This window comes from Pelodiscus sinensis, chromosome 14 (assembly GCF_049634645.1).
Source record: "Pelodiscus sinensis isolate JC-2024 chromosome 14, ASM4963464v1, whole genome shotgun sequence".
NCBI lineage: Eukaryota > Metazoa > Chordata > Testudines > Trionychidae > Pelodiscus > Pelodiscus sinensis.
Window position 1 is genome coordinate 15920443 of NC_134724.1, and position 27072 is coordinate 15947514.

The 27072-nt window shown below is 45.5% G+C and overlaps 1 protein-coding gene across 2 annotated transcripts in view; it reads left to right on the forward strand.

The window, feature by feature from the left end:
• Window positions 1–27072, forward strand: part of ACAN (aggrecan) — a 90052-nt gene that overhangs the window by 43582 nt on the left and 19398 nt on the right. For both annotated transcript variants that reach the window (XM_075897060.1, XM_075897061.1), the window contains exons 2-13: window positions 3366–3442; window positions 3911–4294; window positions 7539–7713; window positions 8441–8568; window positions 9253–9546; window positions 12419–12877; window positions 13420–13594; window positions 14458–14585; window positions 14758–15051; window positions 15485–15682; window positions 16931–19222; window positions 20817–20930. In XM_075897060.1, coding sequence (XP_075753175.1) covers window positions 3373–3442; window positions 3911–4294; window positions 7539–7713; window positions 8441–8568; window positions 9253–9546; window positions 12419–12877; window positions 13420–13594; window positions 14458–14585; window positions 14758–15051; window positions 15485–15682; window positions 16931–19222; window positions 20817–20930 — 4711 coding nt within the window. In that variant the 5' untranslated portion in view covers window positions 3366–3372. The remainder of the gene's footprint in view (window positions 1–3365; window positions 3443–3910; window positions 4295–7538; window positions 7714–8440; window positions 8569–9252; window positions 9547–12418; window positions 12878–13419; window positions 13595–14457; window positions 14586–14757; window positions 15052–15484; window positions 15683–16930; window positions 19223–20816; window positions 20931–27072) is intronic.

The following is a 27072-nucleotide window of genomic DNA, read 5'->3' on the forward strand; positions in this document are numbered from 1 at the left end:
TTCCAGTGCCTTAGTAGACCTAGACAGGTGATATGTATGTGGGGGGAAAGTGAACAGAATCGGTCCCCCCAATTTGCTTCTTGGCTTGTACTGAGTATGCTCAGTAACACTGCTGAAGCCGCTGTCCTCAGTCTGCACTCCCGCCCCCCTCCATGCTCTCACTCCCTTTTCCCTCCCCCATTAGGGCATGCACAGATCAGCACACACACACCCCAAAAAAATCTGAAATGGTGCCCTTGCAAACACTGGGTACATTTCTGACATTTGGCTTGAGCTTCTTCCCCTTCCTATCTCCACAGACACCCCATGCTAAAGTCCTTACCTAGAGTCTAAGACTGAGGGTATGTCTACACTTGCCCCCTACTTCGAAGTAGGGAGGCAAATGAAGCATACCGCAGTTGCAAATCAAGCCTAGGATTTAAATATCCCATGCTTGATTTGCATGTTCCCGGCCGATCACCATTTTAGAAATTCACTAGCCCGGAGTAACTGCCCGCATCTACATTCAGCAGTGAAACGGAAGTCCAATTTAAAGCCCCAAATTCAAATTAGCTGGTAAACCTCATTACAGGAGTAATACCAGCTAATTTGAGTTAGGGCTTTAAATCGGACTCCTGTTTCACTGCCACATGTAGACGCGGGCAGTTACTCTGGGCTAGTGAATTTGTAAAATGGCGACCAGCCAGGAACATGCAAATCAAGCGCAGGAGATTTAAATCCCGGGCTTGATTTGCAACTTCGGTATGCTTCATTTGCCTCCCTAATTCGAAGTAGGGGGCAAGTGTAGACATACCCATAGTCTGTCCATTTTTAAGGCTTTGTGTCTAAAGTGGGACTTCCATCCTCTTGGCATACAAATAAATAATAGCTTAAAACTTAACAGGGATAGGTACATAACTTCTGCAGCCAGCGAGAAACTATAGTGTTTCCCTGTGATACAAATTAATATCTTACTCCCTGTCTCTTGCTGCTTAGCTTTCTATTTGACCTCGGCATTGCTGTTTGACAAAATGCTATGGGACACTGTGCAGACTGAGCAATGGCAGTCTGATTCTGGTTATTTATTTGTTTGTTTGTTTGTTTGTTTGTTTGTTTGTTTGTTTGTTTGTTTGTTTGTTTGTTTTACAGGGTACTTTTGGTCATGGATACTATGAAAGATGCTTACAAATATACGTGTGAAGTAATCATTCGTAAAAATGACTTTTTGTACTGCCTAGAGCCACACATAATAAATAATACATGAGCAAAGATTGAGACTTCTCATACATATTTCAGTCCTACCCTGCAGCACCCATTGCTGTTCTAGTCCCAGACATCAACACAGCTCTGCTGATTCTCCTTAATGTTGTCTGGCAGCCCTTCCTCCCCTCCCCTCCCCTCACCCTCAACCCCCCATACACATCAGTCCTGACATGCAACAACCCACGTTTTACAAATCTAGGCCCACACACATCTCTGCCAATGAACCTCAGCCCTGACCCACCACAGCTCTTGCTTGTTCAATGTTTAGCCTCTCTGGAGTAGAGAAGGGCTTAATATTTTTTTCATGTCAATAACAGTTCACTATGTACCAAGTTGAAACTTTGAAACACATTTTCTCTTGTGACTTAAGTAGGATTTGAACCCAATTCTTCAGAAGTGAAACCCTAAAGGCCTGCCTTCATACAATGTAATTTATATTTTCCCTTGTCCTGTGCCATGCTTTCAAGTATACTAGTTAATGAACTTTACTACTAAGCCAAAAGAAATCTACATAGTCTCCCATAATGTTTTCTGGCTACAGTGACACCCACACAACCTGAGATCTCTAGCTCTCAGGAGACAAACAACCAGTATTTGGATAGGTGACTGAAAAGGAAAACCTAAATGACTGAGGAGGTGGGCCTCTTCCTTCTGACTCTGTTGAATCAGTCCTACAGGGCAGAGTTAGTGGGTGCTGTGCCGTCTTTTGGAGGCAACACAAAACTGAGATTCTGCCCACTTATGGTTATTTAAAATCCCATGGCATTATACACAAGACTAGAGGCATTCCCATTTGTGTGATTCCTTCCACCTCCCTTCATTCCTTCTGCCATTTCATCTAGATACAGGATAGTCCCCCACTTCCTGTTCTGAAGTGGTGAGCTCCCTGATGAAAGGGATCCCTACTGGATGGATGTGTCATGTAGGCCTTAGAGTGAAGTTGCTGAAGAGCTGTGGAATCCATTCGTATTTAAAGTGATATAGACTGTAAAGACAGGCTAACTGGTTGTGTGGTGACCTTTGACCTTTTCACTCTGAAGGGACCAGACTTCCGCTAGAATAGCCTGAGTGGTACAAAGTACATCCGAGCAGCTGGCCAAGGATTCCATGTTGGCTTGGTAGAGGAAGGATATCGGTAATGTGAAGGAGCTTCTACTTTGGGTGTTCCAAGTGGTAGCTGAAGTGTAAGTTTAAATATAGAGAGCATCTGACCGAGTGGACATTGCTAGAATAGATGTAAAATAAATGAGATGCTCCATGGCAAAATCGTCTTTCTGACCAGATGTGAAGATCACAAGAGAGAGTGTGAGAACAGAATAGTAATGCTTAGGGATGTTAAATTTAGTTGACTCAACTAATCGACTACTCGATGGAATTTCCATCGACTAGTCAATTAGTTGATAAGCAGGGAAGCTGCAGTGGGGTTAGCTCCTGGGACTGGGAGCTAACCCTGCTGCGGCTCTGCTTCTAAACGTATTAAGAGCTGGCTCTTAATACATTTAAAAAGCAGAAGTGCAGCGGGGGGAGGATACGGCGCAAGCCAGGAATGAGCTGTCCCAGCTCGCGCCAGATCCCCCATGCTGTGCACCAGTCTTTTAAATGTAATAAGAGCTTGCACAGCACCTGAGATTGGGTGCAAGCCGAGAATCAGCTGATTCCCAGCTCATGCCCAGTCCCTACTACCTCTCTGTCTCCCCTGTGTCCCCACAAAGTCGGTGCGGGGGGGAACCAGCTTTTAAGCCAGCTCCCCCCAGCACCGGCTCCTGCTCCCCCGCCTTGCTGCCACTGATAGAGGCAGCAAGGGGCAGGGGAAGAAGTGAAAGCTGAGGGACTAGTTGACTATCTGATAAGCTTGTGCTTATAGGGTAGTCAACTAGTCGCTTACATCCCTAGTAATGCTACTGTACGTAATGAACACTCTTTGTCTGGAGCAATACTCTCTCTATTAGACAAAGTGTTGCCCAGAAAACTCTCTCTTGTTACTGGTTATATTTTAAAACATCCTGTGTTTAGATATTGTAGGTTAATGAGCTTGTTCCCTCTTAAGAGTCCTGTAAAGATTTCATTCCCCTATGATCGGCCAGCTGTAATTAACCCCTGCTTCCATGTTTTGTTTGTTACAGGTAAACTATGACCACTTTACTATTAGTGTTTGTGTGTTTGCGAATCATCACTGCAGCGACCTCTGTGGAAGTTTCAGGTAGGTACAGTTGTCAGGATCACTGTTCAGTGCAGGAGACCATACATGCAACAGGCTAACATACCCCTCACACAGCAGACAACAAATCTACCTATGAGCTGTCTAATTTTACCCTCCATTGCCAAGGGCCTCCTCTCTGAGCTGCTGCAACACCATGACATGCTGTTGCTGTGTTTGGTGGGGTGGAAGACAGTCCGAGCTGCTTGTATCCTCATGCCAAGTCCCACACTACGTTCAGTATAATAGTGTAATATTCCACCAGGGTTGTTACCAAGGCGCTGGTGCTCTTTTAGGAACATCAATAACTTCAATTATATTGACTAGAATATACAAAAACTATGTGCTAATATTGTGGGTGTAGATCGATGAGCTAGACTGAGGCTATTTCAAAAACATTGATAGTTATGACTGATGATTGTTATCGATTATTAATCCGCACTTTGTCTCCCTCCACATTGGGATTGGCAGATCATGGTAGCACATTGAGTGTGAGCATACCTGAACAGTCTCCTCTGCGTGTCGCCCTGGGAAACTCTCTGACTATCCCCTGCTACTTCATCGAATCATTGGATCATGTCGCCACAGCCCTCTATACACCTCCTCTGACCCCAAGAATCAAATGGAGCAGACTCTCTAATGGGAAGGAAGTCGTCTTACTAGTGGCCACAGAGGGGCAGGTTCGAATCAACACAGAGTACAAGGAGTTGATCTCTCTGCCCAATTACCCTGCCATTCCCACCGATGCCACCTTGGAAATCAAAGCTCTGAGGTCCAATGACACTGGGACCTATCGTTGTGAGGTGATGCATGGTATTGATGACAGCCAGGATACAATAAATGTTGAAGTGAAAGGTGAGGCCATTACTTTAATGCTTTCTCTTGGTGATAGTGTTGATGCTTACACTGATTTGACTGGGGAAAAAGAGGGAGGAAGAAATCTGACCAGCTGCATCATGAATAGGAGTGGGAACATTTTACCATTTCCATGAACATCTGGCATCACTCGCTGTCATACAAAGGTCTCAGACTTGATGGATCATTGGTATGATCTTGTATATAAGTAGGAGCCAAACAAATGGATCATTCATTTATTCTAATGTAGGCAGGATCTGGCACGGCAGATTAAAAAGACCAACAGTGTCCCCCAGTATGGTAGAAGATGATACCAATGTGTTTTGATATGGGCAGGAGATGGAACATTGGATGAGATGGACTGGTGGTCTGATGTGGTGTAGCAGGAAACACAACATTGGACCTATCTAAGGGTATGTCTACACTACAGCGCTAATTCGAACTAACTTAGTTCGAATTAGTTAATTCGAACTAAGCTAATTCGAACTAACGCATCCAGACTAAAAAACTAGTTCGAATTAGCGTTTTGCTAATTCGAACTAGCATGTCCACATTAAGTGGACCCTGAACCAGGCTTAAGGACGGCCGGAAGCAGTGCTGGCAGGGCATCAGATGAGGACTTAGAGCATGGAGCTGCTGCCTCAGGCTAGCCGAGGGCTGTGCTTAAAGGGACCCAACCCCCAACCCGGACAGACAGTTCTCAGGGGTGCCCCGCTTGCAAAGCAGTACTGGCTTGGAGTGCCCTGAGTGCCCACACTGGGCACATCACAGCACTCGGCCATCAGACCGGCTGCACTTGCCGCAGGCTGCCATCTGGGGAGAGGGGGCAATTGGGGGGCTGCAGGAGAGCTTCCACCCCCAGAAGCCCACAGAGCCAGCCCAGTCCTCCCCATCGGGGGCTCGTACCCCATTCCTCCCTCACCTCCTTCCACTTACCCTTCCCTAGCCCCCCTTCCTGATGTACAAAATAAAGAAAACGTGTGGTCAAAAATAGAATCTGTCTTTATTGAACAAAACTCGGGGAGACTGGGAAAAGGAGGTGGGAGAGGGGAAGAGAGAGTGTGGGAGAGGGGAGGGCAACTAAAATGATCAGAGGTTTGGAACAGGTCCCATATGAAGAGAGGCTAAAGAGACTGGGACTTTTCAGTTTAGAAAAGAGGAGACTGAGGGGGGATATGATAGAGGTCTATAAAAGCATGAGTGGGGTGGAGAGGGTGCATAAAGAAAAGTTCTTCATTAGTTCCCATAATAGAAGGACTAGAGGACACCAAAGGAAAGGAATGGGTAGCAGGCTTCAAACTAGTAACAGAAAGTTGTTCTTCACAAAGCAAAGAGTCAACCTGTGGAACTCCTTGCTGCAGGAGGCTGTGAAGGCTACAACTAGAACAGAGTTTAAAGAGAAGTGAGATAAAGTGATGGAAGTTGGGTCCATGGAGTGGTATTAGCCAGGGGGTAGGAGTGGTGTCCCTACTGAAAGTTTGTGGAAGGCTGGAGAGGGATTGCACGAGACAAATGGCTTGGTCACTGTCTTTGGTCCATCCCCTCCAGGGTCCCTAGGGTTGGCCGCTGTCGGCAGACAGGCTACTGGGCTAGATGGACCTTTGGTCTGACCTAGTATGGCTGTTCTAAGCTCAGGGCTCAGGGTCGGGGGTCTCAGTGGACCACCCTGATTTTCATGCACACCTGCTCCTGGGTGGCCAGGCTGGCAGCTCTCCTGCCCTAGACGGCCACTTTCCTGTGCCTAGTGCGGAGGTCATAGACGAGGTCCACGATGTCCGCACTAGACCAGGCGGGTGCCCGAATCTTGCGGTCCCGGGCAAGCTCCCGGGAGCCGCCAGCCTGGTCCCGGGAAGAGGGGGAGGGCTGGGGGGCATCGGGTGGCTGGCTCGAGCCGTGCCAGGTGCAGGGTCTGCTAGCTGGGTGCTGGCAGGCTTGCACCTGGCACGGGCACCGTAGCCAGCCCGTGCCCCTTTAAGGGCTCCGGGGCCGGGAGGGGGGCAATAGAGTTTCCCTGGTGTTGGCCAGAGTGGCCACCAGGGAAAGCTGGGGAGGGCTAGCCTCCCATTAGTTCGAATTAAGGGGCTACACACCCCTTAATTTAAACTAGTAAGTTTGAACTAGGCTTAGTCCTCGTACAATGAGGTTTACCTAGTTCGAACTAAGCGCTCCGCTAGTTCGAATTAAGTTCGAACTAGCGGAGCGCTAGTGTAGCGCCTTTGAAAGTTAATTCGAACTAACGTTCATTAGTTCGAATTAACTTTGTAGTGTAGACATACCTTAACCTAGTATGTTAGGAGATGGGATATTGTATGGATGGCCCCATCCGTCTGTTTCGGTAAAGACATTGTTATATTCTTTCAAGAAATGTAAAAGTGGTTTAGTTCACTGATATGTAGATAATATAATACACAATTAACTTTCCCCAGTGGATATTGTTTCTCTCACCAATGAAACTGGTGAGTGAGAAGAGGGACCAAAAAAGAGAGGGTGCAAGGAGGTTTAACCCTTGTTGATGTTTATGCATATAGCCACCCACTCCTTTTAAAAGTCCCTCTCTCTGGAATGCTGTGGCTTAACTACATTTGCAGTACAGACAACTCTTCAAAGCACATTTGCTTTGTATGAAATAAAGGAATCCTTAAGGCAAGGGCCATGCTTTCCTGTGTGTTCGGACAGGGCCCCATGCTTTGGAGCCTCTATCCTGATTGGGCTATTGGACATACACAAGTCTATAATAAATAATTCACCATTATACTGATAACACACAATTAGCCAATTTCCATAGAGGGGTTTCACAATACTGTGCTGTGCCATGCCAGACACTGTAAATGTCTTGAATGTTTTGAATCCTTCTGACTGACGTGTTCATTGCATTTTGGTTTATGGTGAAGCAGTTAGCATTAAAACACTGGATTTAGATGTACCAAGTGTGCTCCAACATCATAGGATAAAAAACCCTGGACTGAATGGCAGGTCTGTTCACCAAAGGGAGCACATCTCATTGCCCTGAGATTGAAGCCTGGTGGACGTGGGATGGTGGAATATAGCATTGGGGAAACATAGTATCTTCAGGGCACAGTGGACTATCCTTGCAATATGAGCAATCCGTGGCAAATGCATGATTTTCCACATGAGTTAGAATGCCTCTTCTCTGACTTGTTGACCCCTTCGAAAGGGAAACTGGCGAGGGGCTGGTTCTTCACTGACTGATGCGTGTGTGTGTACTGGTGAATGTGTTTTCCAGGAATCGTGTTCCATTACAGAGCCATCTCCTCCAGGTATACTTTGGACTTCGAGAAGGCAAAGCAGGCGTGTATCCAGAATAGTGCTGTCATTGCTACCCCTGAACAGCTGCAGGCTGCCTATGATGATGGGTTTGATCAGTGTGATGCCGGCTGGCTGGCTGACCAGACTGTCAGGTAATCAACTGAAAGAAAGGAAGCCAGGTGGCCAAGAGGGAAGAAAAGAGGGCTATACAGGCAGGAAGGGAAATGGGATACAAAGCTTTTCACATGTAAATAGTTAGGTTAAGCCTGTTTCAGGTAAATAATGACTATCAGTTACCATCTGATAGTCATATGGTGTGGAATGAGCTGGTGGATCTCAGTCCATTTCTCAATAGATAAGTATCCACGTCATAAAACCACTCTCACAACCAGCCCCTTTGTTTGGTGGTCACAGCTGAGAAACTAAGGACTGAATGGCCCAGAGACTTGAGAGTGGTGGTTAAATCCTCATCCACCTACCCTCTCCTTTTGCCCATGCAAACTGCATAGGTTACGTGCCAAGCTCAACAGATGTGGTGGTATTTTGCACACATCTAGGAGTCATCTAGCTGGGCTCAGAGGAGTCTGAAAACCAGCAACTTCCCCTGCATCAGAGAGACACCTGGAGGGCTCCTCTCCCCTTCCCTGCATTGTCAAGAATAGAAAGGAATAAGTTAAGTTCAACTTCTGTTCAGGAAAAATTCTGGGGTTTTATCCTGCTCCAATTCCTCCCTCCCTCCAGAATGTCATATCCCAATTCTTATTCTCCACCATTTGTTCAGCTCATCCTGATGGTACCACAGAGCCATGTGGCTGTCATCTTTCCAATGAAACTTCTGTCTGCTCACTAGACATTTCCTGTGTGTACTCTCACTCTCAGGTACCCAATGCATCATCCCCGAGAGGGTTGCTATGGTGACAAGGATACGTTTCCTGGAGTGAGGACCTATGGCATTCGTGAGACAAATGAAACATACGATGTTTATTGTTACGCAGAGGAAATGCAAGGTACTTTTGGGTTTCTCCTATGTAATTCCCATGGGGCTGAGCAGGCAATATTATGAGCGCCCTCACTGCAAATAAGGATAAAATGAGAGGCAAGGAACTAGAAGTCAGAGGCATTAGAGATGCAAAAGCCATGTCATGTGAGATTCCCATCTAGTCCCATCCCCTGCCAAGGCTGGATTATCCCCTAAAGCCTAGTTTTTCTGGGCTTTGTTCACTCTAGTTTTAATGACTAAAGCCAAGGAGCTCCCATTATTTACCTCAGGGAGAAATTCCACATTCTGGTATCTCTCATTGGGAAATGATGTTCACAGATGCTGACCACCGATGCTTACAACTGATGTCAATGGGAGCAGTGGGGGCTCAGTGCCTCTGAAAAACAGGCTAAAAATATTCTTTCACTTAATGTCATCATATGACTCCAAGTAGAACATACACCCCTTTGTTCTACCCTAGAAATTCCGCTCCCTCCTTGAGGTTTGTACCTTCCTAATACTGGTCTTCCCCCATAGTTGTGCGTCTCCCCCCTTAGTTGTCACTCGTCCAGGCTGTACACATCCAGTGTTTTTAACGTTTCCTTCATCCCGCCAGCCCCTAGGAAAGGAACGCAAAAGGAAGAGAGAGGTTGATGGAACAGGAACTAAACACTGCAGTGAATTCTTGAGTCCATGGTTTGTGTAATTGCAGGTGAAGTCTTCTATGCCAGCTCCCCACAGCAGTTCACGTTCCAGGAAGCCGCAGAGAAGTGCCATAGACTTGGAGCCCGTTTGGCCACCACCGGAGAGCTATACCTGGCATGGAAGGGTGGCATGGATATGTGCAGTGCAGGTTGGCTGGCAGACCGCAGCGTTCGGTATCCCATCTCCAAGGCACGTCCCAACTGTGGCGGGAACCTGGTGGGAGTGCGGACGGTGTACCTCCATGTCAATCAGACGGGGTACCCTTACCCCCACTCGCGCTATGATGCAATCTGCTACATAGGTGAGTTGCACTTCTTTTGCTGAATTAAGTACCTCTGTCAGTATTTTTTAAGCAGCAGGCTCCAGGAGCTGTATATAGGACTTTCCCATGGAAATTAGAGACAAAAAACTGTTATTCTTGTCCAATGCCTGTTTATTTGTCATTGTCTGTTCCACACTGGTGTGTCTATGCCAGTTTTTAGTAAGTCAGGTGATAGGACTTCCATAATTTCCCTTGAGAGACCATTTCACAGTCTATTTTATTACAAAATTAATTAAATTAACAGTAGCAATCATAGTGATAAATAATAAAAATAGCTATAATCACAGGGATCCCATTACATTTCCCTCCACTTTTGATACTTCCTTCAAATACGTCCTGATCCCCTCTTAATCATGTCAGTGCACAATTAACTCAGATATTATCGTATATAGGAGTCAGCTATATCACTTGTACTCTTTCCCCACTGATCGCTTATGATGTCCGTCTCTGAATGCCTTTGATTCTGTTGCTATCTCCTCTTCTGGATTAACACTGAAAAGCTTCTTACAGTTTCACTTAAAGAAAGAAAGCAAATGTCAGTTTACATCAGGGGTGGGCAATAATTTTTGATGGGGGCCACTCCCAAGATTTTGTAAAGTGGTCAAGGGCTGTACTCTTCCAGGGTATGTCTACACTACCCTCCTAGTTCGAACTAGGAGGGTAATGTATGCATACCGCACTTGCTAATGAAGCCCGGGATTTGAATTTCCCGGGCTTCATTAGCATAAGCGGGGAGCCGCCATTTTTAAATCCCCGCTGCTTCGAACCCCGTGTAGCGCGGCTACACGGGGCTCGAACTAGGTAGTTCGGAATAGGCACCCTAGTCCGAACTACCTAGTTCGAGCCCCGTGTAGCCGCGCTACACGGGGTTCGAAGCAGCGGGGATTTAAAAATGGCGGCTCCCCGCTTATGCTAATGAAGCCCGGGAAATTCAAATCCCGGGCTTCATTAGCAAGTGCGGTATGCATACATTACCCCGCTAGTTCGAACTAGCGGGGTAGTGTAGACATACCCCCATGGATTAATGGGGGAAGTATGGTGTCTGAGATGGAAGTTGGGTGCAGAAGGAAGCTTGGGGTAAGGGGATTGGGGTGCAGAAGGGAGAATGGAGTCTGGGAGGGAATTTGGGTGAAGGAAATAATTGTGACCTAGGGCAGGGAACTGGAGTGCAGGGTTTTGGGATGTGACTTAGGGTAAGAGGGGATTATGATCTCAGGCAGGAGATTGGGGTGCCAAATCTGGGAAGGAGTATGGGTACATGTGGAGTAGTGAGGCAGGAGTGGGGGGAAGAGGATTGAGGAAGGGAGGGGCGGAGGTGTCAGAGGCAGGTTCTCATCAGTAGACTTACCAGCCTGCCTACCTACCTGCAGACCTAAAGGCTTGCAGAGCTTAAAATGTTTCTGCCTGCTCGGTCATGTGTTTGAGGGAGTGATCAGGAGGGTTGTGCTTTCTGGCTGCCTGTTATTGAAACAGGCAGCTCCCATTAGCCAGTGTCTGTTCAGAAACTAGCCAATGGGATTGTGCTGGGGGCAGGAGCAGTGTCTGAATCTTAGCTCCTCCCCTCTTCCCCTCTGGACTCAAAGGGTGTGTTTAGACTACATGGCTCCATCAATGGAGCCATGTAAACTAGTTTACCCGGCATAGTCAATGAAGCGGGGATTTAAATAATCCCCGCTTCATTAAAATAAACATGGCCGCCACTCTGTGCCAATGATCAGCTGATCCGGCACAGCACAACAGTCTAGATGCGGCTCTGTCAGCTGGGGAAGCCTTTGCCGACCGACCCCCTATGCCTCGTGAAATGAGGTTTACAGGATCAGTCAGCAAAGGCTTCCCCAGCCAACAGATCCGCGTCTAGACTGCCGCGCTGTGCCGGATCAGATGATCATCAGCACAGCGCAGTGGCCATGTTTATTTTAATGAAGCGGGGATTATTTAAATCCCCGCTTCATTGACTATGCCGGGTAAAGTAGTTTACATGACTCCATTGATGGAGCCATGTAGTCTAGACATACCCAAAGAGAAAATGCCTTGAAATATGACAGGAGATTCTTTGTCTCCCCACATCTCTCTGGGCTGCACTTCCAGGCTGAGCCTGCAGTGCAGCATTATGGGAGCATCCTTTCCTCTCCCCATTTTAAGCTTTGTATTTTAAATTCCCTGCTGCTGGCACTAGAGATCACAAAAGACTAGACTTAGTGTGCGGTGTGCTAGAGGTTTAGAATCAGGAGTATAATGGGGGCGAGCAGGCAACAAAGGGAGTTCTGACTCCCTAACACATGTGAAAGGTAGAGAACAGATGGGGAAAAACCAAGAGACTCGCCTTTTAACTCAATATCCATTGTAGGAGGTTTTAGAGGGAAGAGAGCAGTAGAAGGAGAAATGGTCACTATTTTACTATTTAAAAGGTAGAAGCCATCCTCCAAACAGGGGCACTCAGTACCCAGCAGGCCAGTGCCCCACAGTCTCAGTGAATCCCTCTGCAAAATCGAATAATTCCCAGAGTATCCACATGTTCTCACTCATCACGGCACCTGTTCACATGGTTTATATCTCCCATCACGCACATGCCTTGTGCAGTAACAGATCCCCTCACAACACTTGCACAATCACCCCATTATCTACCATAGCTCTCGTCACATTACCTGCCCCATCTCCCATCACACACCCCTATCTTTTGGCCAGGTTCCCCTCACAACCTCCTTATTCCTCTGATCACCCTCCCTGTCTCACACCAGAGCGTCCACACGTCCAGTCCTTCTCTGAGTGTCCGTACACAGATTTGTTTCCAAAGCCTGAGCCTGTGCCCCTTGGAGATGGCAGTAAAGGAAACGTTTGCCTCTTGTTGTAGATGAGGACTTAGCCCCTGAAAACTTCACCATCCAGACCGTCACTGAGAGAGAAGAAGAGATGCCTCCCTCACACAGTGTCACCGAGGAGGAAGCCCGAGGTAGCATTGCAACTCTAGAGCCAATCAACCTCACGGCCACTGCGTCAGAGCTGTATGAAGGCTTCACTGTGACTCCAGATCTCTTTGCCACTGGTATCACTGCCGAGACGGCTTTCACCGAGGCAGAGAACGTGACTGAAGAGGCAGTCACAGCTGTAGGGGTGACTCCTGAGGAGGTCACCACCTCGGTCTTGGAGACTCTTTTCACCAGTGAGGCCCTGGAGGCGAGCTCTGTGAAGGAGGTCATGGGGGTGACTGCCACACCGGAACTAGAGTCTGCCTCGATGGAAGAGGCGATTGTGCCAGTGACAGCCGCTCCTGAAAGTGGCCTTATTCCCAAGAAGCCCATTTCTCCCACTGGTAAGTCACAGGGACAACAAGAAACCTCACAATCCATTTCTTCCAGGGCCAGCCACACCACTGCTTCAGCTGACAAAATCTGACCTCTGTCCATCTAGCAATGAATCTGGCTCTACTGGGGAAGGTGTGTCTGGTCAGGCACTCCCAGCCTTTCTTCTGCTTCTAGCAGTTCATGGCAGGACTAGTTACCTGCCCACTGCCAGCAGCTCTCCTCTGCGTGGCACAGGAATGGGCAGGGGAGCCTTCTTGTTGTAGAATGACCCCCTCTGTCTGATAAACCAGATTCCTAAGGTCGGTGAGTTTCTGTCTACAACTGAAAGGGAGGTCATTGCATTGTAATGGTTGAGGAGGAGGAGATCCCCAGGGTAACCCCTCCCTTTATAGCCTCTTTAATAACAGCAGAAATCTGTTAACATGGGACTTTAATCCACGCGACTCCAGAAGGTCCAGCTCCTACCAGGATGGTTTTGAAGGCCCTTCCATTCAGGATGCATGGGGATCTCCATGTCTGTCCATCACAGCTCTCTCCTCTTTCCCAACAGGTGTCGTGTTTCATTACCGACCAGCCTCCGACAGGTATTCCCTCACCTTCACCAAAGCCCAGCAGGCCTGCCTGGATAACAATGCCGTCATTGCCACACCCGAACAGCTGCAGGCTGCCTACGAGGCTGGTTTTGATCAGTGTGATGCTGGCTGGTTGAGGGACCAGACTGTCAGGTAAGGACAGCTCAGGCCAGGTCGAGATTCCCATGAAAGAAATGTTCAGCCATGAAACTGAGTCACTTGGGTTACAGCAAATGTGCTGCATGGCCCCTCATGGATGCAGGATCCAGTGATAACACAGTCGCAGCGGCACCTGACATGGGTCAAACACATATCGGTCTGTGGCATAATGGGAACATGCTCCCTGCATATTCCCATGTTGTGTGTCCACAACAGGTTTCCAAATCATACTAATGAAAAGCCCAATATAACATCCAGATATTACCATCAGGGCACCTCTAAATGCTAAGTAGGTACTCTGCCATTCAGCTGGGCTGCACTCTCCTGGGTGGCTACTCAAGCGCTTAGCTTACAGGTAATACTGCTTATCTTCCTTCCATATGAACACCCACCAGGTGCATCTAGACTGGCAAGATTTTGCGCAAAAACTTTCCAGCTGTCTACACTGGCCGCTTGAATTTGAGCAAGAGCACTGACATTCTAATGTAAGAATTCAGTGCTTCTTGTGCAAATACTTTGACGCTCCCGCTCAGAATACTTGCGCAAGAGGGCCAGTGTAGACAGGCACCTTAATTTTTTGCGCAAGAAAGCCCAATGGCTAAAATGGCCATCGGAGCTTTCTTGCGCAAAAGCGCGTCTATATCGGGCACGGATGCTTTTATGCAAAAGCACTTTTTGCGCAAAAGCATCCGTGCCAATGTAGATGCTCTTTTGCGGAAATACTTTTAACGGAAAAGTTTTTCTGTTGAAAATATTTCCACAAAATCATGCCAGTCTAGATGCAGCCACCGAGATTCTTCAATCACAGTGTATACAGCACCATCACCAGAGAGGCCCCTTTCTTTCTGTTTTGGCAGATACCCCATTGTGAACCCACGGAGTAAATGCATAGGAGACAAGGACAGCTCCCCAGGCGTTCGGACATATGGAATGCGCCCAGCTTCTGAGATGTTCGACGTGTACTGCTACATAGACAAATTACAGGGTATGTTCTTCACATGCCTGTGAGAAAGTACTGTTTTTAGGGAGTGTGTGTTTGTCTGTGAGTGTGTGTGTGTGTGTGTGTGTGTGTGTGTGTGTGTGTAATGTACAGCAGAGGGGCAGAAATGTCCAGAGTTTCTATGTGTCAGTGACTCACACTTGACTTTTTCCCCTAGGCGAGGTGTTTTTTGCAACCCAGCCAGACGAGTTCACCTTCTTAGAAGCCCAGGAATACTGTGAGACCCAGAATGCCACCCTGGCCTCTGTTGGGCAACTTCATGCCGCCTGGAAGCTGGGCCTGGATAGATGCCATGCTGGCTGGCTTGCTGATGGCAGCATCCGATATCCCATTGTGACCCCACGTCCTGCTTGTGGGGGAGACAAACCTGGTGTGAGAACCATCTACTTGCACCCCAACCAGACAGGATTCCCTGATCCACTGTCAAGACACCAGGCATTCTGTTTCCGAGGTACTGACCCACTCTTCAGAGCCATGTACATAGCACACAATGCCGATAGCACAAGGAAATCTCTGCATTCTGTAGGGGAGGGATTTCATGAAGGAGATGATTACACAGGGGTTCCACTCTATGATGTTTACCAAAAGGAGTTGTTCCTCCCAAGGACACACAGGGATGGCATATTGCTTATACTTCTGCAGTCGTTTCATTCTCAAATCAGAAAATTTGAGATGGAAATGAGCTATGAAGTCTCCTCTGCCCCTATTTTCTCCAGTCTAATTTAGTCTATTTATCTCCTAGTATGAGAAATGTCATGTATTTAATTATAGAAAGCTCTATATTGCTCGTCACCATGGTATCAGGATGGTTTATGGAGCAGCAGCAGGCTTCTGAGAGAGCCAATGCAGTCTTAGAAATTGTCTTTAATACCTTTCGGTTCCAGCCCTACCATCTCTGCAAGAGGTTGAAGAGGTCACCCCATTCTTTGTTGAGGAGCACATTGTACCCCAGATGATCCCTGGATTGGAGGAAGTACCCTCTGGAGAGGAGACAACTGTGGAAACTGAGTTTACCACTGAACCTGAAAATCAGACGGAGTGGGGAACGGAAGTCTTTCCAACTGACATTTCCTTGCTATCAGGTGGGTCTAAACACAGCAGGCTGGCGGAGGACCGGGGCAATCCAGAAATAAAAGTACTGTGTCCTTACTAAGACGAATCCCTGTCTGAATCCAGCTGAGAAGTAGTATGATGAAGGAGGAAGCTTTGAACTGCAGCACTCTCTTCAGGGGGAGTCCGTTCTCTAGCAGAGTAATCCAGATTTGCCTCTCATGCACCTTTAGCCAAGCCAATCTCTGAGGCCTGGAGCTCAAGGCATCTCTCCTTTGGATCACACTGAGTGAAATATGGCATTGTTCATAGACACTACATTATTCACATGCAGGCAACCCAGGGCAAATGGGGCTTTATGTGACTGTAGAAAGGGAATTCTGAGACAAGGAAGTGAGGGCTCTTTTACAGCAAATAAAACCAAGAACTCTCACCTGTATCAGCTCTGCTTGTGACAGGAATCTTTTTTTTAAACCTGTTAGCAAAATCCAGGTAATTCATTATGGCCCGGATTTTCAAAATTGCCCATACAGAAGATGTGCGTACAGATACCACAAAGCCAGATGCCAGTTTTGTACATGCTTTTTTCCACATGCAGTTCTGGAAAACTGAGCTCAAATTGTGCTTATTTTTTGAAACAATGATTCAGTGCACATCTTTTTACAATAAAAATAGTCAAAACCAAAGTATTGGACTTATCAGCCAACCCTACACTGATAAACCAGTGCTAATAGCCCAGCATTCATTAACTACCTTATACACATTGATGTGCATGTAAAGAGGGAAAAATACAGCCAAGAAACATATTTTAGTTTCTGGCTTTCCAGTGTAGGGAGGGGGTACAGCTTTACTGGAAGCAACATTGAGACAAGAACAGCAGGACAGCTTTAGATTTTTTTTTCTGTGGAACAGCAGCAGCAGTTTCCATCCACTAATGGTAGCTGGGAATGCTGGCTTTGTTCTGCTGATTATCCTTTGGGAATTTATGTTGCAATTGTACTGTCACAGAAGGCAATAAATTGAACCACTTTTCCAGAATTACTGTATTTGAGATAAATCCTCATTAACAGAGTTTAGGGGAGAGAGAGCTATCTGGAATGTGTATAGGATCTTCAGAGTCTGTGAGTATTTTGGTATATGTCAATTTTTGTGCACAAACAGGAAATTTTCAAAAGCTTCTTGAAACTGATTTGTTAAATTCTTCTTCTCTGCTCTCTTGCTCTTCTCTCCTTTCTCCTCCCCTCTCCCCCCCCCCCCCCCCCCCCCCGCTTCTTCTCCAGTGAGTCCATCAGCTTTCCCTCCTGTTAGTGCAATACCAGAGGAGCCAAGTGCAGAGACTTCTCTCAGTGGAGTGCCTTCAGGAGAGATATCTGCATCTGGAGTACCTGAAACCAGTGGTGAACCATCAGCGTCTGGATGGATATCTGGAGAATCAGCGTCTGGAGCATTGGAACCTAGTGGAGAGCCTTCAGGGATCGAAGAAAGTGGATTGCCATCAGTAGACCTGGATTTCAGTGGACTTCCTTCTGGACTGCCATCAGGGGATGAAAGTGGGATGCCCTCGGGTATTGAAGTCAGTGGGTTACCGTCTGGCGAGGAAGACGTGTCTGCTTCTGGAATCCCGGAACTTAGTGGGATAACATCTGGACTGCAAGAAACCAGTGGAATTCCAGAAACCAGTGGGCTGCCTTCTGGAGAAGTCTCTGGTGTTGATCTTCCTAGTGGCCTGCCATCCGGAGAGTATGATGAAAGCGGACTCCCATCTGGGTTTCCAACTGTCTCTCTTGTGGATACGACTTTGGTGGAAGTTGTCACAACAGTAGCAGGAAGGGAACTGGAAGGAAAAGGAACAATTGGGCTCAGTGGAGAAGGAGACCTATCAGGGTTACCATCTGCTGAATGGGACATTAGTGGGAAAATCAGTGGATTGCCCTCAGGATTTGATTTCAGTGGAGCACCCTCTGGGATACCTGACATCAGCGGAGCACCCTCTGGGATACCTGATATCAGTGGAGCACCCTCTGGGATACCTGATATCAGCGGAGCACCCTCTGGGATACCTGATATCAGCGGAGCACCCTCTGGGATACCTGATATCAGTGGAGCACCATCTGGGTTACCTGATATCAGTGGAGCACCATCTGCGATACCCGATTTAAGCGGCCTCATAGACCTAAGTGGCTTCGTTTCTGGTGTTGATATAAGTGGAGAGTCCTCAGGCATAACCTTTTTAAATGCCAGTTTGGTTGAAGTGACAACCCCATCTATTACGGAAGCAGAAGCAAAAAAGTTTTTGGAAATCAGTGGCTTGCCCTCTGGTGATGAAGATATATCAGGCACAGTGTCTGGAATTTTGGATGCTAGTGGTCATCCTTCTGGGCAAATAGACTTCAGTGGTGGGGTTTCTGGAGCTCCTGAAATGAGTGGACTGCCATCTGGAATTTATGATTATAGTGGACTCCCATCTGGCTTTCCCACTATCTCTCTTGTGGATACAACTTTAATGGAAGTTGTAACCCCGACATCTGTTGCACAAGAGGTAGGAGAAGGGCCATCTGGGATATTAGAAATCAGTGGACTTCCTTCAGGGGAAAGAGAAACATCTGGAGAAGTATCAGGAGTTATGGATATTAGTGGGTTGCCATCAGCAACAATAGACATCAGTGGAGAGCCATCAGGAGTCCCATATTTTAGTGGAGAGATTTCTGGAGTCACAGACTTAAGTGGAGAATCCTCAGCAGTGACTGGAGTCAGTGGGGAGGCCTCAGGACTTCCAGGAGTCACCTTGGTTACTTCTGAGTTGGTGGAAGTTGTGACAAAACCAACAGTTTCACAGGAGCTAGGTGGAGAAACAGCCGTCACACTCCCCCATATTTTTGAGTCAAGTGGGGATGGCTCTGCATCTGGAGAAATTGGTAGAGAGACCTCCGCATTTCCTGAAATTACTGTAGAAATATCTGGAATTCCTGAAATTAGCATAGAAACATCTACAGCTCCTGAAACTAGCGGTGAAACATCTGGATTGCCTGTAATTACCATAGAAATTTCTACAGTTCACAAAACTAGTGGTGAAACATCTGCAATATCTGAAATTAGCATAGAAACTTCTACAGTACACGAAACCAGGGACAAAGAATCTGCATTGCCTGAAATTAGCTTAGAAACGTCAACAGTTTACAAAACTAGTGGTGAAACATCTATAATACCTGAAGTTAACACAGAAACATCTGACGTAGCTGTGGTCAGTGGTGAATCTCCTGCGGTACCAGAAGAGAGAAGAGAAGATTCTTCAGGAACACCCACACCCACACTCCCATTTCCAGATGTTTCAGGGGAAACCTTTGTGCCAGATGTTGTAATTAATACCAGTATGCCAGACATTGAATTAACACAAGATCCCATGGGTCCTGAAGAGGCCCAGCTTGAAATACAGTTCTCTACTCCCATGGCATCAGAACAGGAGACAGAAGTAGCTGTTGTTCTAGAAACTCTAGAGATAGTACCTACTGCCACTGCTATCTTGCCTCAGGTTTCACCAGAAGCCACCGATGTGCCAGAACCCACTGCAAAAGGTATTCTTAAAAATATTTCTTGCTTTTCTAGCAAACCTTTTTCTATAGAAAGGGGGTGGAAAGTTCCCTTCTGTGTACAGCAGAGGGAACATAATGAAAAGGTATTTAAGCAGTATTTTATCTGAGTGGAAAGCTATAGAGAGGTAGGATTTGCCACACCAGATCACACCATTAAGCCCTCAAGCCTAGTAGACTACCTCTCAGAGTGGCTGACAAATGATGTAAAAAGGAGGAGGTAAATAGGATGAAGTTTAATAAGGACAAATGCAAAGTAATCCACTTAGGAAGGAACAATCCATTTCACACATACAGAATGAGAAGTAACTGTCTAGGAAGGAATACTGCAGAAAGAGATTTAGGGGTCATAGTGGACCACAAGCTAAATATGAGTCGACAGTGTAGCGCTGTTGCAAAAAATAGCAAACATGATTTTGGGATGCATTAACAGGAGTGTTGTGGGCAAGACACGAAAAGTCATTCTTCTGCTCTACTCTGCGCTGATCAGGCCTCAATTGGAGTATTGTGTCCAGTTCTGGACACCACATTTCAAGAAAGATGTGGAGAAATTAGAGAGGATCCAGAAAAGAGCAACAAAAATGATTAACAGTCCAGAGAACATGACCTATGAAAGAAGACTGAAAGAATTGGGCTTGTTTAGTTTGGAAAGGAAAAGACTGAGAGGGGACATGATAGCGGTTTTCAGGTATCTAAAAGGGTGTCACAAGAAGGAGGGAGAAAAATTATTCTCCTTGGTCTCTGAGGATGGGACAAGAAGCAGTGGGCTTAAACTGCAGCAAGGGAGATTTAGGTTGGACATTAGGAAAAACTTCCTAACTCTCAGGGTGGTTAAACACAGGAATAAATTCCCTAGGGCGATTGTGGAATCTCCATCTCTGGAGATATTTCAGAGCAGGTTAGATAGACATCTACCAGGGATGGTCTAGATCAGTGTTTCTGAAAGTGTACCACAGAAACACTTTCAGAAACACATTAACTGGCCGCCCTGGTTTATTTATGTACCGGCACCGCAGCCACGGAGCCTTGCGGCTCCCATTGGCTCTGTTTCGTCCTTTGCAGCCAAGGGGAGCCGCAGGAAGCAGCCAGGGCTAGGCTCAGAAACATGGGTCTAGACGGTACTGGGTCCTCCCCTTCCAGTTCTAGTGTTCTATGATTCTATGGTTCTATGATGGAACAATCATAATGCACCAGGCCAGTTGTACAGTTCTGCAGATGGAGGGAATGTGAGGAATGGCTCCTTTCCCACACCTGCAGCAATTTTGAGTTATGCCTGGAAACACAAAATATCCAACTGCTTTTATCTTCACAAGCACAACTGCTGTTGTTGGCCCTACAATTATCCAGCCCTCATCCATCCCCATTACTTGACTCTGACCTTCTGTGGCAGTGTAGCCAAAGTAAAGTACTCTTAAACCAAAGCTAACTTCAGAGTAACATGGCAAGTAGAGAGTGAACCAGCACAGAGATGTGAGTGGCTGGCATCTCTCCACATCGGGCAGCAACAGTAGTCATGCTGCATAACTGCAAAAGGCATTGGTATAATTTGGCTGATATTCCTTTCTCCTGTGAGTTACAGCTACACCCATTACATGTGATGAGAAGCCCTGTGGAGCTGGGACCTGCCAGGAAATAGATGGAAACATCACCTGCTTGTGCCCACCTGGGTACATGGGTGACCACTGTGCTATAGGTAAGTTCTGTCCTCTGCTTTGTTTGGGGATGTGCAGTAGGATAGTGGGGAGAGAGAATATATAGATAAAAAACCTAAAGTGAGTGCAGTTGTGGACATGTCCAGGAGCACAGCAGATCTGGAGGAAACCATGAAGAGTTCACTTCCCTTTCACTATCACTGTTAAATGCTGTTCCAGCCCAGAGAAAATAGGGATGCACTGTTCTTCTGAAGCCCTAGAAAAGGCAGCTGCTCCTTCCATTCCTGATCAATAGGGAAATTTTATCCTGGCAACTCAGGGGTGAGAGTAAGAGGCAGAGAAGTACTGTAACATGGAATATTCACCATTGTTGGTCCTATTTCTTTAGCCTTCCACCCTTAGCTACACATATATGCCCTGAATTTTGAGCACTAGAATCTATATGTACTTATGGATGGAGGCCTTGTGTTTCATTCTGTTGCTGGGGTGCAGTAGGTTTGCTACCATGGACTCCCTGGCCTCTTCTGTGGCACTCAAGGTAAAAAACAAGCCAGTATGAAAATCAGAACTTTCTGCTCTCTGAGCTGGATGCAGTACATGCACATGCCAACCCATGTTCCTAGCCTTTGCATTGTCCACTGGCAACTGTTGGCAGGCAACCCCTCACCACCCATCGCTTAGCCTGGGTCCCCTTCTGTCACCAGAATTTGTCACTTCATTGCCTATGGCAGCTAGGACTTGCCATATCCAAAAAGGATCTTTTGGTGGACCTTCATCCCCATCTAAGGTGCAAGTGACTTGGCATCAGTTTGTCAGGCCCAGTTATGCATTGGGAATGAAATAAAATCTATTTCTTCAAAGCTTTCAAGGAAGAGAAGTGAACTGCAGTTCTGCCTGATGTCCTGTGTCTTGTGCCTCTGTTTGTGGGGACTGGCTCCAAAGGGTACTATGCATGAGATGGGGTCTAATTCAGATTAACTCTTACTTTTTATTAGCTCTTTTGGCATATGTCTGTTTCACTCCTCTCTTTCAATCTGTGCATTGGTGGGCTTTTTCACTGGTGTACGTATACATTGTTCTGGAACTTACAAACAGCTCAATATTATTCATACAGTGAAGGCATGTCTACACTAGGAAACTATTCTGAAATAACTAAAATTGATTTAATAACTCCCAAAGTAACAAAATCAAAATAGCCCAAAATTAATCCGAGGCAGGTTCCATTATTGTGATCACGCTACCTTGACTTAGAACCCCAGGAAGCACTGGGGAGCAATTATTCAAATTACTCTGGGGAGTCTTAAACCCTTGTACTCTGAGTAGAGCATAGGTCATCTACAAGTCTCCTCCACTTCACTCTGTCTCAAGACAAAACTTCCTGGAGTACCCCAGTTGTTGTCCTTCAATCTCAGTAGATCTTCTCCACGTTGTCCAAAGTCTTCCTCTTTTGCGTTTTCCTTGCAGGTTCCATTTGAGAGCTTAACAGACTATGCTGGATGATGGTTTTCTGAGAGTGTGGCCTAGCCATCCCCACTTTCTTCTCTTGATTTGAACGTCAAGTGGTTCTTGTCCTGCTCTGTTCCAAAGAGTAGTTATTTCAAAATAACAGCACTGGATTATCCACACTATTTTGAAATAACAATGTCGAAATAAGCTTTTTTCCCTGAGGAAAGCAGGAGTACAGATTTCAAAATAATCAGCCTATTATTTCAAAATAACAGGCTTGGTAGTGTGGAAGCTCCACGTGTTATTTCTAAATAAGGGGGGTAATTTTCAAATAACTCCCTAGTGTAGACCAGCTCTGAGTGTGTAAGCTGCCTAACCTAATGTACTGGAAGATTACTGAAGAAAAAGTCATTCCTTAGCAATTAATTGGGAATTTTCTTCCACAGCAATCACCTATCTGGCTATTGCTGTCTGCCAGGGTGAGGAGAACTATGTGAAGGATAACATAGAATTCCTTGGCACGTCCCATTTCTGGATAGCAAAACAGAATGTACCCTAGGCTAGACCAAGTCAAGGTTGCAATATGGAAGGATGGACATGCCTTCTGTATAAAATAAGGGTCTCTTTAAGTAATTGTGCCTCACAGTTGTTAACATGGTGTGTGTGTGTGTGTGTGTGTGTGTGTGTGTGTGTGTGTGTGTGTGTGTGTGTGTGTTTGGTTGCCTCTCTCTCTATGGCTATGTCTAGACTGGCAAGTTTTTCCGCAAAAGCACTTGCTTTTGCGGAAAAACTTGCCAGCTGTCTACACTGGCCACTTGAATTTCCGCAAGAACACTGACTTCTTATTGTCTGAAATCAGTGCTTCTTGTGGAAATACTATGCTGCTCCCATTCAGGCAAAAGTCCCTTTTGCGCAAAGGCTTTGCACAAAAGGGCCAGTGTAGACAGCTCAGATTTGTTTTGCGCAAAAAAATCCCAATCACGAAAATGTCGATCGGGACTTTTTTGCGGAAAAGCGTGTCTAGATTGGCACAGATGTTTTTCCGCAAAAAGTGCTTTTGCGGAAAAGCGTCCGTGCCAATCTAGATGCTCTTTTCCGCAAATGCTTTTAATGGAAAAACTTTTCCGTTAAAAGCATTTGCAGAAAATCATGCCAGTCTAGACGTAGCCTATATATCAAACGAGAGTACAATCCATGGATGCAACCAGACTTACTCAGTCATTTCTGGTTAAAAAAAATTATCAGCAGCCCCCCCAGAACTATTTTCTCACTTTAACTCAATGATACCACTAGTGCAAACTGCTTTGGAGGTAGGCAGGGGCTTTTAGAAGCATTGGAGATGAGAGATGGGTTCTGATTCTGTACCTTCCACTGAATCGCTGCACTCTCTGTGCTTCACTTTTCTCATCTATAAAATAGAAATAGTATTAATTACCCATCTCTGAGGTAGGTTGTGAGGCTTAATTAATTTCTGTTCATAAAACACTTCTTAGGTGAAAGGTGCTATGGTAATACAAAGTATTATTTTGTCTCTGAGATCTGAATTGACCATCAAGCTTGTTATATATCTGACATTTCAGTGCCCTCTTGCTCTCTCCCCACTGCCTTCTCTTTTTGACTTACTAATAAAATGTTTACTTTGTCGGGTGGTTTCTTGATGGTGTATCCCATGCATGTGATCATCTCTGCAAATCTTGCCCACACCTGTGGCGGATTATGAAACTGCAGTCTCTTCTTGTTTGCAAGGTTACCAACACAACTCCAGGCATAGATCATGTATGAAGAAAGAAACCCTGAAATCACAACCTTGTCGGTTCTTAATACATGATGATGGAGAATAGGTGACAGGAGCCAGCATCTATTTTCTTTAAGTTGTAGTATTGTGGAGGCTACATGTCTCACTACAGTCTGCATCTCATTTGAGGTGTTGTCTCTTTCCTTTGCTCCAGAATCAGTGAAATCAAAGGATTCCAATATCCGATATACAGGGGACTATTCAGAACTGACCTGAATTCCCCACCAGAGTAGTAGGGGGGCAATGGTGTAGGGAACAGTGTGGGTGACTCTGCCGGGGGCAAGTCTCCCTATCAGTAACTATTGATCTTGATACCCCAGCACGGTTCTAGGTGCACTGTGCTGCAGGGAATGGTATTGGTAACTCAATAGAAGACACTTTCCTTTCTGAGTCAGTACTAATGGCAGAGCCCCCGTTTGTTGCTAAAATATACTGTGTTGGTATGAAGGACTCAAGAGGGACATTATTGAACCACTGTTCTTACAGGATGCCAGCCATGGGATTTGGTACTATGCTAATGGAGTTGTGGTCCCGGCCATTAAATAGTTGCCAGCCCTTTTTGCAAGAGTACTGGTTAAAGTCTTGGCTTAACTCACTGTTGGCATGGTCAGCCCCAGAGACGGTGGTGTAGCAATGACATAGGAAATGATTATATGGCTGTACGTTAGAGCTCATCAAATGAGCTGTATGAAATAACTGGCCTGATCGTTGTGCTTCTTTTTCTATCTGTAAATTACCCATAAAAACTGCAAAATTCTCACATTAACCTGTTTAAAATTCTTGGCAACTCTCTTTGGGGAATAGTTTGTGATCTGCATCTCATTTGTGTATAGCTCGCTGCACATGTTCAAAATCTGAAATGTGCTTTGTAGTGGTAACGTACAAAAGTCACAATGTATTGTTTTTGTTTGTCAGTTGGAAAATTGATGTAAGTAATCAACAGTAAAAAGTTGGAATGAATATATATGACAGTTTAGTTATATGGTTTAGAATCTGTGTTCAGTGACTATTCTAGCATTGAAGCTGAAAACATGCCTTTTAGGCTAGTAAAGCTTATTTACCAACATATTCATGCAGAGTGAAATTCACCCATGGGCAAAGAGCCCACACGAGTCCTATGTCAGAAAAGAACTTAATGGATGCCTACTCCTTGTACTAACCCTCTACAAAAGGGTGAATTTCATCTAGAAATAAGAACTAAATGTGTAAACAATGTCATTTTTTAATGAAACAAATATTCACAAAGATTGTTTTGCAGGGTTAGCCCAATTCAACTAAAATGATAATCTTCAAAGTGCTTTGGGATCCTTTGAGATGAGAGGTGCTAGAGTAATGAAATGGGCAATTACTGATAACAATAATGGTATTTAATATAATGGACCTTCAGTGCCTCCTTCTTCTGGCTCTTCTGCTGTGTCTTGCCTTCTTAATCTAGAAAGTGAGCTCTTTGGAACAGGCACTGTCTTGATATTTGTGTCTTGTGCTGTGCTGAACATTTGTTGGCACCAGAAGAATAATCAAAAAAAGATAATCTACTATATATTTTAGAGAGTTTGTCTGTTTGTCTTTCTGACTGATCAAGACCTCCTTCTAAACAATTAGAGCTAGGATCACCAAATTAGGTACACAGCATCCTCTTATCATAAATTAAAGTAACGTAAGAATTTGGTTGTGCCAGGAAAATGGGATGCACCTGGAATGCCCTCATGACTGATAAAACTGAGCAAATGTTGAAAGAGGAGCCAGAAAAATAGGGTGGACCTGAAATAGAATTGCTTCTCAATAAACCTTACAGAAAAGAGATAAAATGGAGAAGTGTGGATTAATGCTCTGTTTTGGCACTACAGGGAAATGCTGGGTAAATCTGCTAGTTGATAATAAAGCAGAATGCAATCTAGTTTGTCTTGCAAGAAGAAACCCAAAGCTAAGACCCAGTGGAAGTGGGGCTTTAATGATAGTTTTTCATATACATTCCTATTAAGCTTACCTGGCTAAGGGTTTCAAGTAGATTCAGTGATCACAAGGGTTTTTTTATATGAAGATTTCTTTCCTTTACCATACCATATTATTCCCCCAAGATAACAACATTAGAAGCCAAAGTGGAAGTTGTGTTACCCAGTGGATTGAAAATTAACTCGTGGAATGCTGGCATTTTCCAGGCTTCTAGACAAGGAATTATAAGGTCGATGTGGCATGGAAGTAATCAGCAGTCTATAATTGTCCTCAAGACTAGGATCTCACAAAAGCCTCAGATTTAAAGTGCTGTTCACATCACTGGTCTCTTCAGCCAGACTTTTGACAACTATGTGTAGAAGTCTGTTACCATTGGCAGAATCTGAGGGCACACAAGTATTAGCAAAAATACTGTGTGGGCATTTCACTGGAAATGCTGTGGTTTGCATCTTTTGAATTAGCAGATGGTTTAAAGACTGCAGTCAGGTGGAGGCGAAAACTGACATTTGCTGAAATGTCAGCAATTTACCACAAGGTTTGCATCTGTCTGGATCTGTTGTCCAACCAGCCAAAGCAGCTAAATAGTAGTAGGCAATTTTGAAGGAGTCTTGGTTGGTGCAAGGATTCTTTAGGGCCTGAAAGCCTGAAGGGGATACTTTGTCAATTAAAGGAAAGCAAGAAAAGAAAAACTTTTTTTTTAAATCACACGACTGCTTCATACAATTCTATTTAATGTGGGAATGTGGCTATGAAGGAGGAAGGTAGCTCTAATAAGTTTCAGCTGAGATATCAGCACTGGCAGCTGTCTTTACTGGCCAGTCCTGTTATTTGCTGTCTCTTGGCTGTTTTATGACATGACGCCAGAGGCTTATTTGCTTAATGGAAAACCAGCTCTGAGGACACAACCTAAAAGAATGGCCTGTTGTACAGGTAAAGTAGGTTTTCTTTCACACATAATATTATGGAACCAAGGATTCCTGAGCTCTGAA